Below are 18,344 nucleotides of genomic sequence, written 5' to 3'. Positions count from 1 at the left end.
TCTCGGGCGAAGGGGAAATCCGGAGGATCTCTATTATTGTTTATTCTCATTTCCACCCGCTCTTCCGCTGCCATATGGGGCTGGAACCGCTGCTAGACAGGGAGAAGATGACTGCCAGAACCAGTCTGGTCATGTAGAGCCGCACTCTAGGAAATTTTCCCGAGCAGAAAAGTCGACCTCAAAGACCTCAAAATATGAATCATCATCACGAAGCCTGTCCCGGGTCGTGGTCGCGCGAGAATCGGCTGAATGTCACCCGTTTTGCTCCTTCGGCCAGGCACGGGTACATCCCCACACGTGACCCCGGGGCTCCGCAACAAGCAGCACAGTACTCCGTCGTGACTGATTTAGTATCGTGTCGTCTCCTCCTTCGGTTGAGGGGGATTCTTTCTAGATAGAATGTTTTGTAGCAGAAGCATTGAACCTCCTTAAATCGTACGATACACTCGTGAAATCGTGCTCTCATACCACTTCCGAAGAAGCATATTTTCCTCGTCCGCATGCCCATCCCCATCAAGCCCCTCTTCCCCTCATTCCCTCCGAATCGGAGCTTTCAGAGCTCTTACCGCCCTGCGCTCTCCCTTGTGACTCAACAACCTCGGCAGCCGACGTCCGGGGTACATCGACTGCTCTCTTCTCTCCCATCATCATCGTGTGCATGCCAACTCAGGTTCCCATCGCATTTCCAGTCGTATCATTTGGATTCTCTGGGTTAATAAAGCGTGCACATCAGGCCGTCTGGCCTGTATTTGAAGACGACATGTGGAAACCGTCGGAGAGACTGATGGAAACCATCAGACACTATGCGAGCTTCCCCGCCACAGGTGTCTCTCTCCGGCAGATGGTCCAGTTCGGTGACAGGCCATCGACAGGTATGTGTATCCATCTAGTTCTTCTGGGATGTCTTGAAGTGTTTCAATTGGGCCGCAGCCAGGGCTGATCTCATTGTCCGTCGGTTGGTGCAGGAACCCTCTTTCGTGCCTCACAATTTCTCTCCGAAGAGTTACCTATTCGCTTAGCACATCGCGTTCAGGATCTCGGAGAACTTCCTGATGGATTGAGTGAAATGCCATCGATCAAGAAGGTGCAGGACTGGTATGCGCAGTCGTTCGAGGTATGACCACGCTTCACGCCTCTTGCCGTAGTGATAGGTGCTCACGTGCTCCGCAGGAAATCATCAACCTGCCCCGACCGACTCTTTCTCAAGAAGTCAAAGCTCGCCTCTTACGGCCTGGGAAGATGAGTGGTGGCTTTTCTAAGATTCTTTCTGAAACTACACAGAATCCCAGCATCAAGGAAGGGCAGTATCGGTCGTCCCCCACGAACGGGAATGGAAACGGGAAGGGGCATGTCAGCCGAAGATACTTCTACCCATCCGATGACCAAGGCCATTGGCCACCCGAATTGAACGACTACAACCAACGGTTTGCGAAGACTCTGCAGCATATCAAACGGCGACACGACAGCGTCGTGACCACCGTAGCCCAGGGCATTTTGGAATGGAAACGAAAACGCCAACGTTTACAAATTGATTCTACCGTCCAGTCATTCCTAGATCGCTTTTATATGTCCCGTATCGGTATACGAATGTTAATCGGTCAACACATCGCCCTGACGGAACAAACGCATGTTCGCCACCCGAACTACGTCGGTATCATTTGCACCAAGACAAATGTTCGAGAAGTCGCACTCGAGGCCATTGACAATGCTCGTTTTGTCTGTGAGGACTACTATGGTCTTTTCGAAGCACCGAAGATTCAGCTCATCTGCAAGGACGACCTCAACTTCATGTACGTCCCCGGTCACCTGTCACACATGCTCTTTGAGACTCTCAAGAACTCGCTGCGTGCTGTGGTGGAGACTCACGGCGCGGACAAGGAAGCATTTCCTGTGACAAAGGTCATTGTGGCAGAAGGAAAGGAGGACATCACCATCAAAATCTCCGATGAAGGTGGTGGCATACCCCGTTCTTCCATCCCGTTGGTGTGGACATACATGTACACTACCGTGGATCAGACACCCAATCTGGATCCGGATTTCGATAAGAACGACTTCAAAGCTCCCATGGCTGGCTTTGGGTACGGATTGCCAATCAGTCGCTTGTACGCTCGGTACTTTGGTGGTGATCTCAAGTTGATCAGTATGGAAGGGTAAGCACATTCCTTCGAGGATGATCAAGTTTGTCTCGCGCTCTCAGACATTGACTTTATTTGCAGATATGGCACAGATGTCTATCTCCATCTGAATCGGCTCTCTTCGAGCTCGGAGCCCCTGCAATGACAATTACCAGTCATGAGGGACGGTCGTGTTCGGTTCTCCACTTCCCACAGACTGCATCCTTTTTACTCGGAACCCGATCCGCCGCCGTCCCAAGGATTGACGCTGATGAACATTCAAGCCGCCCGAATGCGAAACAGGGAAGTCTCTGAGCGCAAACAGGTTGGTGATGCTGAAAGCATGCTCAATACTGAACATTTGAGCACGTAGAAGCCGCTACCACGTTTGCTTGCTGTTTACAGGCATGTCGAAACGGTAGATACCTGCGATGACGGGGATCTACTGATCTCAACTTGTATTGCTGCAAAATGCGCTGGAACATTAGGAACTACGCGATTGTCAGCATCTGGCTTCAGTATGTTTCCATGCCGACAATCCCGTAGTTCCTTATATTCCAGCTCACTTCTCTTCTTTCTATCATGAGAAAGAGCAGGGCTTTTTCTTCAGCCTACCTGATACAACCCGCATAGGAGGTAAATATGCGAATGATTGTACTGGAAATTTCTAGTGGGAATTCGCGAAAGGGGAAGAGAAAAGTTCATTTTTGATATACCCCATTGAGATTTTTCAGTGCGGCTGTTGTCGGGAGCTGGCAAAACTTGGTGTTGGTCTGCATTGTATATATGAGATGGCTAGACCATGATGGACGGCTTTGTTTCATCATCTCCTTGATGGCCTCTTATTTTTCTGTTTGCGATGTTCTCGTTTTGGGCCATGTATAGTATATCACATTATGGGTGGAATGGGGGTTCATGGGCGTGGTATGTTAGCCATATATCAACATATAACAACGCACAGCTTGAGCAGATATTTTTTTTGTGCTGTAATTCCCAATCCGATCCGGTTTCATGGTATCATCAAGATTACAAAATCAATAACATCTGATTACATAACTGAAACAAGAATCAAGGCGAAAACCTCTGCATCGAAGGAGACCCCGGATCATCGCGCCCAGCACCGCTCCATCTCCGCCTCCTCTCCCTCTCCCGCTGTTGCTGCTGCTGCCGACTCGCGGATACTTTGGCTTTACTCCTGGCCCGATCGGGAGTCTCCTTGCCCTTCTTCTTAGACGCCGAAGCAGGCGATGAGACAGCCGATCCTGGCCCCGACCCCGATCCCGATCCCGCATCGGGACGGCGCCAGCCCCCATCGTCCGTCTCATGGACATCGACGATCCCCCGGCTGACCGTCATGGGGGCCGACGATGAGGATGATGACGACGCAGTCGTCGACGGGTGCTGGATGATGAAGCGGTCCGCGCGGATCTTGGCTGCCTCCTCGGGGTCCCCCGGTGCAAGAAGCTTAGATAAGAAGCAGCGGCGGGCTTGGGGGAGGGTCTGTCGTCTGTTAGTATACACATATAATAAACACCTGTTTCATCTATCGGCATCTCGGTCATGAGATATGTGAGGGGGTGTACTGTACCTCTTGATTAGCTAGTGCTTGCAGGGTAAGCAGTTCGCGGTCGAGGAGCACGCACAGCGCGGCGTGTCGCTCCTCGCGCAGCCGGCTGCGGACTTTCTTTTCCTGCTCGAGGGTCGTGTGCCAGGCTGGGTAGCCGGGGCTGGGCATTCGGGCTGTTGAGGCGTTGTGGCCTGTAGGTTTGATTAGAGTTGGTCCAGATGTTGGTCTTGATTGTCTGGAGTTGTGGTCAGATGGGATGTACGTACCGTATGCCATGAATGAGTGTTGGGGATGCTGGGCTGCGGCATAGTCCACCTCCATTCCGCCGTTGTCCTCGTCGTCATCGTCCTCAATGACGATGGGACGACCGTGGTATCCCGTGTTGGGGATGTTCGGGTTGAACATGCTGCTTGCCTTTGTTTGTGGTTTGTTCAGTTAAGGTTGGCAGTGAGCGGATCAACGCCCAGAATCTTGGTTATGACTTAGATGTAAGAGGGAGATAGTCCCTCCGTGGAAAGAAATCGAGAGGATAAGATCCAGTTGGAAACTCCAGTCCAAACTTCAGTCACATAGAAGCGCTAGAGATGCAAACCAAGCGAAATACTTCTGTAGGTTGCAAAGGACTCAAGCGTGGCCAATGCGGGGAAGACTAAATTGGGAAGGCCATACGCAGCGGTGTCCACATCTTTTGCTCAGACAAACCCATTAAAGCTGGATTTGATGATGGAGGCAGGATATCTCACCAGGAGACAGTTGGACATTTGGTTCGAGAGCAATGAACGCACATTGCACGAACAGTGCAATTGACGTGGATCACCCGCACAATGATGGACTTGCTTAGTCACCTCCTCACAACATGTTAAAAGTCATAATGCCGTTTAGCCTGATTTACTCATATGCTTATAATTCACGAAGTGAAACCCGGGTTTCTATATTTTGATGACTTGACGCATTTATGAAGCCAACTTTTGCCTGGTGAAGTCCCGTGAACCAAGTCAAAGGTCATCAAGAAGATTGGAAACGAGGATAGCAACGATGAAATGCTAATTTCTAACCAGTATAAGATACAGGATCGAGTATGTAGCCGCACACAAGTGCCAAAGCCATGGGGTTTTACGCGATACAGAGGAGACATTCAGCATGGCTTGAGATCTGCATGTCCGTCGGGCCTCCGAGAAAGATTTACACGCCTAACACCAAAATGTAATGCTGATAAAATATTCATGCGCGAGGCCAACAAGAAACAGCGCCTTCAAAAACGAGGCTTTGTTGGCAAGGTAGCCGGGAAAACATAGACAGGCGAATTGAGTGGGTCTTCTAGCCATCATGGCAAGATGCAAAAAAATGATTCCAAGGTAAATTGACGAAAATGCTATGAAGCTCGTGAACACCCGTGTATGAAAGAATTGTTCGGCCATCTGTATCCGGCGTCGGACCTAGGAGAAGTCAGAAACACTTCGAGAACGCGAGCGAAAAATAAGAGAACAAACATACCATGTCGTTGTGTTAGCATTGCGGTAGGCTTTCGGATGCTTCGAAATGTATTCGGTCGTCTCATAGCCCGGAGGGTCGCAAGTGACACTGATGTTGTGCGGATCCTGGTAGATCCGAATATAATCGAACCTCATGATACCAGGCATGTAGTTTCTGATCGTGTCATTGACGGCTGCGAAGTTGTAGGCCATGCCCAAGTTCATGACGACGGCCATCGGCTCAAGCGGAATCATGCGCTGGCCAATATTACCATTAGGACCAATAGCTCTAGCATCCAAGGTCCAGGTTTTATCGGCCCCGACAAACCAGGTGATCTCTCCTTGAGCGCCGGGGGTATATTCAAAGGCATAGACTTGGTACTCGCTGCCGTTGTACCACTTATTGTTCAGATTAGTGAGACCGGACATGGCTTGCTGGTAGGGACCTCCTCTATAACTGTTGATTTGCGTTATCTGACGGTCATATACAGCCGTGAATTCTATAGTTTGTGAGCGTGAGATTAAGGTCTCTAGTACGACATAGTGGTCTTCCTTCGTGCTCGGGGTGAGTAAAACTTACCGTAATCAGGCATGTACCATATGTCAAACGGCGCCATCTGCAAACTCTGAGACACAGAGCCAATAACTGCATTTGGGTTATTATTCAGAGCAATCACGCTTGCCTCGATCACATCGATCTCTGGCGCACTTCTAGATTTGCCGGGGCTTGGGTGCTCCTCGCCTGCGCAGGTACAGGCAGGCAAGCGCATCCCAGGAAGGTAACTGATGCCATCGGTAGAACTCTGGTTTGGTGTGATGCCCGCATCACACTTATCATGATAACTGTATGGCCACACCCCTTCTGTGGTCGCAGCGTATCCAGGCCGCGCCAGATTCCCCATCGCCCAGAAACCGGGCCAGAATCCAGACACATCACCGGCACCCGGCAGGGATATGCTTGCTTCCAGGCGACCCCCGGAGAAGCACAGCTTGTTCCAGCTTTGTACCATTCCTGATCGGTATTTCAGCTCATGGTTGGGGAATGAATCGAAACGAATCTCCAGGACCCCATTTCTAGTCGTTACCGCATCTGGGTCGTACCACTGCAGCGATGTCAGCCTTTGCTCCAGTTTGCAATACACGTATTATGACTGACCTCCAAGTCCTGCGTCACACCGTACCAGAGATCAACCGCCTGATAAAACGGGTCATCGCCTTCATAAAAAGTCCGACCTTCAGTATTGAATTCGTCCGAAAACTGGATGATAGATGTCAGTTTTCCGTCCAATGAGGGGACAAAAGGCCGAAAAAGGGCCCTCAGCTTACTACAAGCGTCCACTCCTTCCCATCTGCGGCTATCTTGGTTTTGGCGGAATCCGGCGTGTCCGGATCTATCAAGCCTCTTCGTATGTTCGAGAGCAACGGGCGTTCCCCTACTTCTAGACAGAGCGGATCGCTCGGGTTACATTTAGGCGGCCCAGATTTATCTAGCATGCCTTTCACCGCCGTTCTAGAAAGCCTTGTGGTCAGTTGACGCATATGATCGCTATGGACGGGAGAAGATTAGAACATACATCACGGGATAACCAATGAAAAGTGCTAGAAAACCCAAAGTCAGCAGGACTAGGCCCGTCACATTCATGATGCCGCGGCGATTCCACAAGTCGCATTGTCCTTCTTTATCGTTGGGGTCTGGGTTATGCAGATAATCGTCCTTTTCCTCTGGCTCAGGAAAGAGAAGCAAGCCGTCCGTAGGCGTGATATTGTACTTTTCGGCGACTGTCTGCGTGTTCACTTCGTTGTCATCGCTATCTGCTCGGGATGGGGCGCGCGAATCTTCAAATTGGCCGTAAGGATATCCCCTCGTATCATAACTCCCTGCTTCTGAGCTCCAGCTCGTTCGCCTTGACGAACGTATTGAAGGCGCTGGTGATCGGTATGGTTCGTACTCTTCCTTAAAACGATGGGGCCGCGGTGGTAGCAAAAATTCAGACGAGTCTTGCAGATTGGAGGACCCGTATACTGTGTGTAATGTCCCAGCAGACGGCGAAAGGGCCACACCTGGTATTAAAGCTCGCCCAATTTGATGACTCGGGACTCTCGATAAGCGATCATCTGAATCGGTAATGGGCTCATGTTGGCCAGAGTTAATTCGGATCTGAATACGAGGGCCATCCTTAGCGCTATGCGTTGAGGAGCTGTCGGACATTCTGACGTAGTCCGAATACTCTCTCTAAGGATCTATGAACCTGTGTAGAGGCCGGCGCGAGAGACCGTCGCCGCCGACGCTTTGCCGACAGTTTTTTGTGGCAGCTTGGTGGCAGTTTGGCTTGGATGTATGCTGATCACCAAAGAATGACTTCTGACAAACCGTACCAATCCGTGTTCCACCTCTTGCTCCAATCTGCTAGTCACTCTCTCGATCCTTTCGATTGCGTTATCCGAGGACCATTGCCAGAAGATCCGCTCTCACAAAGTGTGTGGCTTCAGGGGCCGGGAGTGTTCATTCAGCCTTGCCAAGTTGATAGATCGAGTCAATGTTTGGGATTCTGAGATACCTGTCCTGCGCGGAATGACTGAATGCTGAATCGTGATACCGATGGTGCGCCAGTTGTTGGAAAAAGTGTTAGACAATGGCAATAAAAATAATACTCACTGGTCACTTTCTTGAGGAAGTAAGCTCAAATAGAAAGTATTCAGAGAGACAAAGAGGGACAAAGAGACTGCAGACTTGAGATGGCACTGAGGGTGTAAACAATGGTGGAAGGCCGATAGAATGTGTCACACCAAGAATTACCGAGAAAAAAAGAGGGAGAATGATCAAAAACAAGTGTGAGGCAGAGGACGAAACAAGGTATTGCAACTATTCAATAAGTGAAGGTTCTTGGGGATCAGAAAGGGATAGTAGAGCAGGTTTGCAGTCCCTGTTTGCCTACTGTCCCTACATAGAACGGTCAAATGCCCTCTTCCTTGTTCTTCCAGCAGGACAATGATCAAGGGATCCATATTCCATGAGGGTAAACCCCAAATACTTTGCATTGATTGGTGGTAGTAGTAACAACAGCGCCGAAACAAGCATAGCAACTTTAAGCATTGAGGCAATCAGCCGTGGTTACCAAGGGTCACCCTCCCATCAGGAATGTTCTCGTCTAGGAGGGGCAATGCTTGGGAGCAATAGCCAGCCATTGGAGACCCACCATCGTTGACTGAGGGTTTTGATAGCCTGCAGAGAGGTTCGATTAGTTGGTGGCTGTATGATGGCTGGGAACATCGGAGGCGAGTGTACTAGTTATCAATCATTGGCATCAATTCGTAGAGTCATGAACTCCATCCTGAGAGCACGGTTGGCTGCAAAGTCCATTCAAGAGCGAGGCCAAGGGCCAAAGGACCAAATTGAGACCACAGAGGGTGGTTGCTAGCCAGGGTCGCTCTGGAATGGAGGATGAAGGTCGATAGAATTCCACGGCAAAAGGGGAAGGTATGTGAATATATGGACATGTGGGGGCCTCATTCATGAATCAGGCACACAGCAGCTAAGCCGTTTGGGGCTAGTGCATTGATCGTTTTGGCCGCAGTTCTTGCATCAAGGACAAGCAAAATCATTACATATAACCATCAAGAGTCAAGCGCGTTAATATGTGTCGAGATTCTATCTCGAGTCAACCCAGTTCATTCTCTGCTGGGACACTTTCCCGTTAATGGCTTCCCTAAATTAAGTTAGGACCCTGCAGCTGCGGGATACAAGTCTTCCTCTACATACCTCCAGTACAGCAACGACAACAACAACAATGGAGCCAAGGACAATATGGCTCAAGTAAGTCAATGGCAGTCAAGGTCTATCTACTTGCCGGTTTCTTGAATCCAGATGCTGAGATCAGTTCCAGCCGATGGACTCCAAATGTCTCAATCAGACATGTAATGCCACACATGACAGCCTAAAACAGGGCCATTCCAGAACACGCGTCCTTTTCTACAATTGTGAACCTTGGCCTGCAAGGTAATGATATGCACTAATGTTTCCATTGATGGGCTCAGTCATAATGTGTCAACTGTCATACCGTCAGTACTGGGCAGAGAAGGCCAAAGAAATCCACCGATGCGCTTTAGTGGTGTTTTTGCGTAGACAGTCCGTTATCATATTTTGTCCTCATTCCTCCAACAAGACATATACATACCCATATTCCGCCATCCCAACCAGTCAAAAGCTAGTAGTGTCCTAGACGTGTTGTCCTGGCAGGCTGGCACTCACGAGGTTGTCAATCGTGATTATGCTGCTCATCGGCCAAGTTGGTGTTAGATACATACTTAGACTGCAGCATATAGATTTTGCCACCTTACTCTACTTTGAATTGCCGATGCTTAGCTCTATGTATTCTAGCTCTTTCTCTGTATATCAGGTCATCAATGGGGACGCTAGCAATTAACAACTTGGATGAAGGCCATCATTCTCCGAGAACTATTAGCCGAAAGTTATGTCATACATGAGGCATACAGAAGCACACTGGCCTTGGAATGACATATATACATACGATTCCGCATAATAATCATTATGTTCTGCAGATCAAGAGCTCGCATGCAGAACATGGTCGATTCCTACAATCACGTATCGATACTTATGGCTACTGATTTCGTAGTATGCAAGAAGAATATATCTTGCGTCGACTTTGTACCACAAATTTCGTAATCACTCGAATAAAGTTCAAGCTATCGTAGACATATATCACGTTAATCGTCATCTGGCTATATCAATTACAAAATGACAGCTGATCGAACACACAGACCAGAGGGGGAAATGCAAGCTAAGACTCGATGGCCTTAGCCCTCAATCCCACAATAGTCCCTCCCTCAGCGTCTAGTCCCAAAATATAATACTCGACGCGCGATTTGCCAACTTCCACCCGGTACACCTTAACCTCTACATCCGATTCATCGATGCCAGGCTCACCACCTCCAAAAGTCTGCGCGACCGCGGCCCGCACCGCGCGCAGCGCAGCCGAGTACTGGTTCTTAGGATCAAAGGTCGAAGGCGTCAATGTCTCAATGACCGAGGAGAGATCAGCGTCAGGCGAGATGAGTCTCGAGAATTCGGCTGTGCGGATAAGGCATCGTTAGCAAATGCTTTGTCTTTTCAGGCAGTACGACTCTCCGTCGAGATATACGAACCAGGACCGGGCCAAGTTCCCTTATTCGCGCCCTCCCATCTCAATGTTACGGGCTCAAAGGGCTCGTCGGTCTCGGAGATGTAGTATGCATCCACTGATCTGAGTGGAGCGGGGATCTGAGCGCCAACGTCAACGGTCTCCGTGCGCACGCCGGACGACTGCTGGGTTTGTGCTGCTCGGGCGTTATTGAGGTCTGCGTTTGCCTTGTCCAGGAAGGATACGTAAGCGTCGTCTGAAGACATGGCTCGAGAGATGATGGGACTGCGGCGAGGGTTCGGTGATGGGATGGTGTAGTGGGTGGTTTGGTGGGACGAAGCTAGAAGTGTCTGATTCTGCGGAGAAGTTCGGATACGCAAGTGGGAATATGAGCGACGGTGAGAGGTAATGAAAAAACCTCGAGACTTTAAGATTAGAGACTGGGGAGAGAGGGCAGCCCGATTTGGTGATGCAGTTGAAGTTGAAGCCCAAACCAGGTTGCGATTAATGACGCAATAGACCCTGCGGCCCAGCTGCCACCGACGCATGGATGCTTCGACAAACGACCAGTGCCTCTTTAGTATTGACAACTAAACAAAGAAATACAAGTAAGACAATAAAATATCACATGGCAGGGACGGACGAAGTGTTGTCTGCAGAAAATGAGACCTAGGAGAGGGCTAAAAATTCCAGGAGAGATTTCGGGAGGCGCAAACTTTTACCCTCAAGCACTTGGGTCACAACACTTTATATATACAGTAATTTGGGAGTGTACACTACTTGATTGCCTTGTGGAGACCACTTTCTTTGGAACATCATCATATTACCTTAAGCTACATGAGGACTTGGAAACAGGCATCACTGATCATCCAGCGGAAGGCGTAGGCTTTGAAGGTATTGTTCGCTTTTTTATTGAAAAAAGTAAGAAGCTGCACTACACCAAACCGACATAAACACCTTAAGCAGAAGTAACAAGGTCCTTCTTGAGGGTACCCATGAATGCACGCTTCTCCTCGGGAGTCTGGAAAGCACCGTGGCCGAACTTGGAGGAGGTATCGATCCACTTGAGCTCGACCTTCTCGGTGGCTCTCCGGCTGGTCTGGGGTACAGGGTCTTGCGCAGAGTCATAACACGCTTCTTGACACCAGGAACGGAGCCCTTGACCATGACATAGTCGTTCTTGACCTCACCATAGCGGACGAAACCACCCATGCTAAAGTTATTTCATCAGCGATATTGTTCAATCGAGCAATCCAGTTGACTTGGTACTTACGGAGTAATCTGCTTCTTGGAGATATCGAACTCGGTCGAGGCGTTACCCTCGTCAGAGCCCTTGCCAATGCGGAAGACCTTGTGGTTGCAAGAGGTACGGTGGTGGTAACCCATCTGACCGGCACGGGCAACAGTCCACTGGACGTGGCTAGGATGCCAAGCACCGATACAAGCAACCTTACGCAGACCCTTGTGAGTCTTACGGGGAAGCTTCTTGGTGCCCCAACGGCTGGTGACACCCTGGAAACCGTGACCCTTGGTGACGGCAATGACATCGATCATCTCATCCTTCTCGAAGATGCTGTCGATCTCAATGGGCTTCTCGAACAGGTTGCGGGCGAAGTCAACCTTGTCGGCAACGGAGCCACCGTTGACCTGGATCTCCATCAAGTGGGCCTTCTTCTGCTTGAGAGGGGTCTTGCGGACCTGGGTGTGGGCGAGGACACGGACGACAGTGCAGTACTTCTTGATGCGCTCAAGCTCACGGGTGATGGAGGCACCGCTCTCCTCAGCGTGCTTCTTGGCGTACTTGGTGAAGGCCTTCTTCTTGCTCTTGTACCAGTTCTTGTAGAAGCGGCGCTTGACCTCATCGCTCAGGTGCTCAGCCCAGACAGTGGTGAGCGAGCGGAGACCACGGGGAGTCTCGATGTAACCGACAACACCGACAGCAACAAGCTATAGAGAAATAAAGTGTAAGTGACCGCCCAGTTTCGTAACCAACCAAATCCTTGGGTCAATGGACATACAGGAGGAGTCTCGATGATGGTAACAGCCTCAACAATCTCCTTCTTGTGCATCTTGGCACCGGGTCTGTCAAGGTCACGGACGACGGTGGTCATACCGGCCTTGTAACCCATGGAGGCCGTCAGGTGGACGGGCTTCTTGGGGTCATCCTTGGGGAAGCTGTCGCACACTCAGCATACTGTCTTTTTTTTTTTGATCTCGAGATTGAAAATTATAGCGGCTAAACTAACCTCTTGACCTTTCCACGGTGTCTAGCAGCGCGCTTGCGCGGCAGGAAGGCAAGAGAGCCTGTGAGGACGTTGGTCAGTATATCGCACACACACAGAGCGCAGAAATTTCGAGGCAATCGAAGGAGGAAAACGAGGTTGACGAACCGTGCCGAGGCGCTTCGTACTTCCGGTGACTCCTGAAAAAAATATAAAATCAGCGATTCTGTTCTTTAACATTTTAATTGATCTGTATTCGAGCGCAAAACTTACATCTTGACCCTGTTGTCGTTAGTCGTCGAAGTGGTGAGTGAGAGTGTCTATCTCTAAGTTTGCCGAAGGTCGTTATTTTGCACGGTTAACGAATGTGGGCTGACCTAAGCGAAGTCTTGGCGACACATTTCCTCTTGCGGATAAGCGACCCTGTGGTGACTAAGGCACTGCAAACCCGCACATTACTGCCTGAGGCACATTTTGCCCTGACCTTGTCCTCTTCTGCATACTCCATACCTGCTATGCCCATGGGCAAAACTCGACATATAATGGCACTTATCTCAGCATGGTACAGCCTACCCAACTTCCTTAGTTATATGACCGAGGAGGGTACTATGGAGAGAAGAAATGTCGTAGCATCGAATTTTACTTGATTCAACTACTTGCAACTACCTACCATATCGAATTTCCCACTTCTTTCAAGAATACAAAGCTGCGTCTACAACAAGTCAACTCATTCAACCCAATACCAGAAACAAAATTCATGTTCTGAAGAAAGATATTGTCATTTCTGAAAGAAGAGTTCTGAATCATGCACAGGGAAATTGAAGGGTAATGGAGATGAGAGAAGATATCAGGACAAAGGGGGGCTCAAAAGACGGGTACAAAAGAGGACGTAAACAAGTAATAGTTCCTCGTAACTACGACACCGATGGCTTCCATAGAGTACAGACTTGAATGCGTAAGTAACAGCTAGCGTGAATGCCACCGGAAAGGAGAACCATAAAGAAGAAAGGAAAGGGGGACTTTGAAGGGTAAACGAAGGTACGAAAGAATGTTCATAATAGACTTCTTCGGAGACATGTCGCTTGTACAGCGCCACCTTGCAATCATCAGATGAGCTACGTGGACGAGAGAGGATCATGTGCTTAGGCTGCAGACTCCTGTTTCGACTGGGAAGTCTGGGCGCCACTGCTCAGCACCCCGTTGCTGCTGCTGCTACCGGCAGCAGGACTGCCCTTAGCGGCAGTGCTGGTTCTCTTCTCGTCATCTCCATCATCATCGTAGTTCTCATCGACGTCCATCTTACGCGCAGCAGGCTCATGGGCTGGGACTTGCTCACTGCGAGCCGGTTCTTCCTTCACCTGCACCTGGGCTGATGGAGCACCTGCCTGAGGCCCGTTGGAAGCCGGAGCAGGGCCTTCGTTCATGGGAGGGAGGCTCGAACCGGTCGCGTGTTGAGGCATGTGCTGGATGGATGGGAGGGTTGGAGGATGGTGAGCAGCCTCTGATGGGTGGTAGCTCTCGTTCACGCGGCGCTGGTCCTCGCGTCGCGCCTCCGAGGAACCACGACGCTGCATCTCGCCAGGCGACGGCATGCGGTTCGGAGGCGTTACGCGGCGAGCAACCTGATCATCCAAGCGGACGCGGGTTTCCTCATTGGCAACCTTCTTTGAAGGGCCCGACTCCCCTTCCCATTCCCGACCCCGCTTCATTGCCGAGGTTGGGCGATCTTCACGTTCTCGTGCAGCGGCTTCGGCAGCAGTGATCGCAGAGGCTGGAGCAGGGGCACCACCTGCGATGCCAGTGCTACTAGCCCCCTGAATTGGCACGCTCGGGCCATGATGATACTGCTGATGAGGGTAGGTAGAACCGGGTGATGATGGTCTCTCCTCGCGAATGGGACGGATCTCTGTCGGCGGGGTGAATGGGCGAGGGTATGGTGGCAGAGGTCCAGCAGAAGCAGGGGCACCGTTAGGCCCACTTGGGCCTGTGGGGGGTGCAGCAGAAGTAGGAGCGGGCGGCAAGGTTCCGCGAGTAGCAGAGCTGAAAGGAGTAGTACCGGCGGGAGCTCGATCATGTGGCGGCGGTGGTGGGTTGGGCAGTTGGGGTAATGCGTGTGCAGGTGCAAATGCACCAGGGCCCCCAACCGTGGTCTTTGGAGAACGAGCTGCTGGAGCACGGACACCATCAGGGAATGCCCTACCCGGCTCTTGTCGTGGGCTTGGCTGCTGAAGAGCGACCGGTCCCCGAACTTGGTCACGGTGATCGAAACCGTTGGCTGGCGGGGGCTGCGCCTGATTCTGAGATTGCACTTCGTTGATGCCGCGATTCCAGTCGGCGATCTGCCTTGGAGGAGCGGGAGGCTGGGGAGGCGGGCCTCCAGTTGGAGCTGGCGCTCCCCACTGTGGAGCTGGAGGAGCGCCCACACCAGGAGCCTGGTAAGCCTGTGGATGAACGTCCTGAGGTTGAGGAGCGGGCGCAGGAGCGCTGTTCTGGTTGGAGCCTGAGAGCTGGCTTTGCAGCAGTTGCAAACGAGCCTTGATGTGAACATTCGTAGGATCAAGATCGGCGGCGCGACCATAAGCGTCAAGAGCATCCGCAATCTGGTTGTTGCAGGACTCATACTACAAGAGCGGTAGTCAGCGACTTCGGTCTCTCGCGCGTTTTTCCCCAATCAAACTCCCCGCAACTTGACTTACCAGAGTTCCCAGGTCGTACCACACCTCCGAGATGTAAGGATTCAGGCGGATTGCACGAGAGTAAGCGTCCAAAGCATCGCGATACTGGTTGATCTGATAGTACAAAACACCAATCGAACACCAGAAAGTCGGGTTGCGTCCATCACGGTAGACAGCCTGTTGATATGCTTCGTACGCCTTGGGATACTTGGCTTGCGACATGTAGCAACGACCAAGAAGGTACCAGCTTTGTGCGTCGCTGTTGTCTAAAAAAGGGCAAGGCTTGTTAGCGCTTGCCCTGGGTCGAGGACATGAGCTGACAACTTACCTGCGCTAACAGATTTTTCAAGGTATTCAATGGCCTTTTCTTGACTAGCATAGCTGTTGCTTTGCTGATGGTAAAGCCAACCGAGTTGTTGAAGTACTTTTGCATGGTTAGGATCACGGTCTAGGACCCTCCTATAGGCTGCCTGAGCCGAGTCAAACTGTAATGTTGTCAGCCTATATATGAGCAGCCAAATGAGAATGCGAGACAACTTACGTCCTTCTGTTGTTCATGGACGTGGCCAATCTGGAACCAGATATCTTCCTCTGTAAGAGGACGAGGGGGGTCGCTGACAATGTATTTGAAGCACTGAAATTGCAGTAAGCAAAAGAGGCTACATATAGAGAAGAGACCGATGAACGTACCTCTAAGCTCTGGTTGAACTTTTGTTGTTGTTTGTATATGATGCCGAGTCTGAAGTAGATTTCATTGGCCTTCTCAAAGTCGGGAGCCATCCGCATGACTTGAGAGAAAGCCTCCTCGGCATGGTCAAGGGAGCCATAGCGATCATATAAGATACCAATTCCGTACCAGAGTTTGGGTTCCTGTCGGAACGCTGCGGTTAGCTTTGTAAAGCGAAAGAGTGTAGGAGAAATCTCGAACCTTGGGGTCACGCAGGTGATATAACGCCTGCTGGTAAGAAGTATAAGCTTCCTGCAGATTATCCATCATTAGATGGCAATGACCTGCAAGATCTGTCAGTCACCGTGATGGGACAGCAAACAAACAAAGATCTTGAGAGGGCTCCTAATTACCTAAACTACCCCAAGTTTCTCCACTCGTCGGGTCTAATTTGAGGATGTTCTGAAGGTACTCGATCGCCTTCGGAAATTGTTCCTTGGTCCGGAGGATGCAGGATATGGCGTTCATAGCAGGGATTGACCATTGGTTGTGGCGAAGCGCTTGCTCATAAGCGTTCATGGCACCATCAAGATCGCCCATCAATTCAGTAAGACTACCTATAATTGCGCAAAGACGGCAAGTCAGCAAAACAGAGTTCGGAACAGAGGCGGAACACCTTCTAACGGCGACGATGACGAGTAACATACCAATTTGAAGCCAGACCTGTTCATTAAGCGCTGCGATCTTCTGGGCAGTAGTCAGAGGAGGACCCTTCTGACCTTGAGACTGCAGCGGCATATGTCCATTGACTTGCGGGTGGGCTGCAAGATGGCCATGGTGAGGAGCTACGCCCCCAGTAGGCGACGGCTGAGTGTGAGCCATTCTGCTGGCGAAGAGACTATTCGAAATCGCAACAGAAAGAGGCTAAGACACTTCTGTGACTTTGTATCCCATAAACCTTGCGACACGATGATGCAATCGATGTTCGTGTTACTGGAACGTTGCACAGTTGGCGATTTCGGTGCGATTGCGATGATATGCGAAGTAAATGTGTTCTCTATCAGATGACTTGAAAACTATCTCGCCAACAGGTGCGAAGAACCCCGATTTGAGGAATCCGGATGAAGGGAATGACAGTTTCTCGGTTGAACGATGCGACCGATTGAAGGAACAAGTCCCGTCACTTTCCTTAAAGAGAAAAAAAAGATTTGGCAGAAACTCCAATGATAGAGAGCTGCCGTACTACAGCGCTACCAGCCGCAACGAGGAGAGTTGAGATGCGGCTGAGCGGCGCCAATGAGGCGAGAACAGCAACGGCGAAACGGAGAAGCACGAGAAGAAAGGGAGAATTGAAGTGCGAAACCAAACAGGATGAGGTAGACAAGAAGGGGATAAGAGTCAGTGAGTGGGGAAAGGGATGATGCGCAGAGGAAAAAGGGCCAAAAAAACAAGCAAGAGGCGGGAGCAATAAGCAGAAGGGAGAAGAGAAGAAGAGAGAGAAGAGAGAGGGAAAGGCCGAGGGGCTGGTGGTAAGAGGGTCAAATTCTGCCAAGCCGTGCTAGTGGTTGTGTAGCTCTCGAGCAAATTAGGAAGCAAAGAAAGCAGAAAAGGCGAGATGGCGGTCGTCCGGCGCCAAGCCAAAGACAGCAGCTTGACGTCCAGGAAAGGCCTAGCCCGGTGGAGACAATCTGGAGTCGTGTCTGCGGGTATTTACAGTTTAATATTTTCCGTGCGCCGGAAGTTGGGACGATTGTGGTGAAAACGGCGCAGTCGTCCCAGTGCCTGTTTCCCACCCTACTTTTACCAGTACACAATAATCGACAAAATAGGATAAATATTAGGAAGGAATATGTGTTACTGATAAATATCTTTTATAGTCCCTGGCGATATCTCAGAGTAACTTAAGTTCTTGACTGATGGCGTCACCACTCTTAAGCTTTATTAAGGATTAAGCCTACCGTGTCCGGATACTCAAAACGGAGCTGAATCTTTTTGTTTTTGTCACAAAGGTCTCCCTAAATAAATCCGGTTATTCTTGAACTTATGATTCTCATTCTCTGTAGAATGGAGATTAAAGGCCAAAATACTACTACTGCCTTTCTGCTGTGTGCATGTGCGACTGTCCGTCAGACAGAGTTGACAGATAGGAGGCTTAGTAGCTAGTACCGGGTTGGCAAGCGGGGCTCAGCCAGTAACACAACTAATAATAGGGTAAGCTACTCCGTACCATCCCTGTACTAAGAAATAGCAGGCTAGTACCTTAGCAACTTAGCAAGTTACAGTGACTGACCCTGAGCGGGATTCTGAAATCTGAAACAGTCGATTGAGAGGGCAATCCGTTATGAGTACGGAGTAGTCTCAAAGACCTAGACCGTCTTGAGCGCTGGCAAAAGCATGAGTAGAGTGAAAGGTGTGATCATCAAGTAGAAGATTACATGTTTAACAGCCAAGCTACTCTGTAGTAAGAAAACAAAAATTTTGGAGCACAT

General features: G+C 50.3%; 6 protein-coding genes across 6 annotated transcripts; 1 reads left to right on the top strand and 5 right to left on the bottom strand.

Moving 5' to 3' along the window:
* Positions 1 to 760: 760 nt before the first annotated feature.
* Positions 761 to 2,280, top strand: P174DRAFT_362101 (PDK/BCKDK family protein kinase; the record flags this gene model as incomplete). Its single annotated transcript, XM_024821830.1, has 4 exons — positions 761 to 872; positions 966 to 1,114; positions 1,171 to 2,150; positions 2,217 to 2,280. The coding sequence occupies 4 exons, from the start codon at positions 761 to 763 to the stop codon at positions 2,278 to 2,280; spliced, it is 1,305 nt and encodes a 434-aa protein (XP_024687589.1).
* An 892-nt stretch (positions 2,281 to 3,172) lies between these two features.
* Positions 3,173 to 4,229, bottom strand: P174DRAFT_35336 (uncharacterized protein). Its single transcript, XM_024821732.1, has 3 exons — positions 3,948 to 4,229; positions 3,703 to 3,872; positions 3,173 to 3,614 (listed from the first exon to the last, which is right to left on the bottom strand). The coding sequence occupies exons 1-3, from the start codon at positions 4,084 to 4,086 to the stop codon at positions 3,183 to 3,185; spliced, it is 741 nt and encodes a 246-aa protein (XP_024687588.1). The 5' UTR covers positions 4,087 to 4,229; the 3' UTR covers positions 3,173 to 3,182.
* Positions 4,230 to 5,053: 824 nt separating this feature from the next.
* On the bottom strand, positions 5,054 to 7,362 carry P174DRAFT_361784 (SKN1/KRE6 family beta-glucan synthesis-associated protein; the record flags this gene model as incomplete). The annotated part of the gene is made up of 6 exons (XM_024821808.1): positions 5,054 to 5,117; positions 5,176 to 5,653; positions 5,734 to 6,256; positions 6,310 to 6,411; positions 6,480 to 6,663; positions 6,728 to 7,362. The coding sequence occupies 6 exons, from the start codon at positions 7,360 to 7,362 to the stop codon at positions 5,054 to 5,056; spliced, it is 1,986 nt and encodes a 661-aa protein (XP_024687587.1).
* A 2,467-nt stretch (positions 7,363 to 9,829) lies between these two features.
* On the bottom strand, positions 9,830 to 10,996 carry P174DRAFT_437436 (uncharacterized protein). Its single transcript, XM_024826301.1, has 2 exons — positions 10,317 to 10,996; positions 9,830 to 10,242 (listed from the first exon to the last, which is right to left on the bottom strand). Exons 1-2 carry the CDS (start codon positions 10,555 to 10,557, stop codon positions 9,953 to 9,955), a joined length of 531 nt encoding a protein of 176 aa, XP_024687586.1. The 5' UTR covers positions 10,558 to 10,996; the 3' UTR covers positions 9,830 to 9,952.
* Positions 10,997 to 11,249: 253 nt separating this feature from the next.
* On the bottom strand, positions 11,250 to 13,021 carry rpL3 (60S ribosomal protein uL3; the record flags this gene model as incomplete). Its single annotated transcript, XM_024828674.1, has 7 exons — positions 11,250 to 11,390; positions 11,444 to 11,504; positions 11,565 to 12,238; positions 12,310 to 12,466; positions 12,538 to 12,713; positions 12,787 to 12,795; positions 12,998 to 13,021. 7 exons carry the CDS (start codon positions 13,019 to 13,021, stop codon positions 11,250 to 11,252), a joined length of 1,242 nt encoding a protein of 413 aa, XP_024687585.1.
* A 634-nt stretch (positions 13,022 to 13,655) lies between these two features.
* Positions 13,656 to 16,737, bottom strand: cyc8 (putative transcriptional corepressor Cyc8; the record flags this gene model as incomplete). Its single annotated transcript, XM_024824522.1, has 8 exons — positions 13,656 to 15,134; positions 15,210 to 15,454; positions 15,517 to 15,673; positions 15,730 to 15,822; positions 15,879 to 16,058; positions 16,117 to 16,199; positions 16,269 to 16,472; positions 16,563 to 16,737. The coding sequence occupies 8 exons, from the start codon at positions 16,735 to 16,737 to the stop codon at positions 13,656 to 13,658; spliced, it is 2,616 nt and encodes an 871-aa protein (XP_024687584.1).
* Between the last annotated feature and the right edge of the window lie 1,607 nt (positions 16,738 to 18,344).

Source organism: Aspergillus novofumigatus (genome assembly GCF_002847465.1).
Source record: "Aspergillus novofumigatus IBT 16806 chromosome Unknown P174scaffold_1, whole genome shotgun sequence".
In the NCBI taxonomy this organism is placed as follows: Eukaryota; Fungi; Ascomycota; class Eurotiomycetes; order Eurotiales; family Aspergillaceae; genus Aspergillus; species Aspergillus novofumigatus.
The sequence above is the reverse complement of the archived record's forward strand: the minus strand, read 5'-3'. Positions and strand labels throughout refer to the sequence as shown.

What these genes read in the sequence shown, in the direction of transcription:
- P174DRAFT_35336 (XM_024821732.1), bottom strand. Translation starts at nt 4,086, where the DNA reads ATGTTCAACCCGAACATCCCCAACACGGGATACCACGGTCGTCCCATC. An exon ending in ACACTCATTCATGGCATACG is followed by an intron (nt 3,873 to 3,947) that starts GTACGTACATCC and finishes TCAAACCTACAG; the next exon opens with GCCACAACGCCTCAACAGCC. An exon ending in AAGCACTAGCTAATCAAGAG is followed by an intron (nt 3,615 to 3,702) that starts GTACAGTACACC and finishes AACAGACGACAG; the next exon opens with ACCCTCCCCCAAGCCCGCCG.
- P174DRAFT_437436 (XM_024826301.1), bottom strand. Translation starts at nt 10,557, where the DNA reads ATGTCTTCAGACGACGCTTACGTATCCTTCCTGGACAAGGCAAACGCA. An exon ending in GGGAACTTGGCCCGGTCCTG is followed by an intron (nt 10,243 to 10,316) that starts GTTCGTATATCT and finishes TTATCCGCACAG; the next exon opens with CCGAATTCTCGAGACTCATC.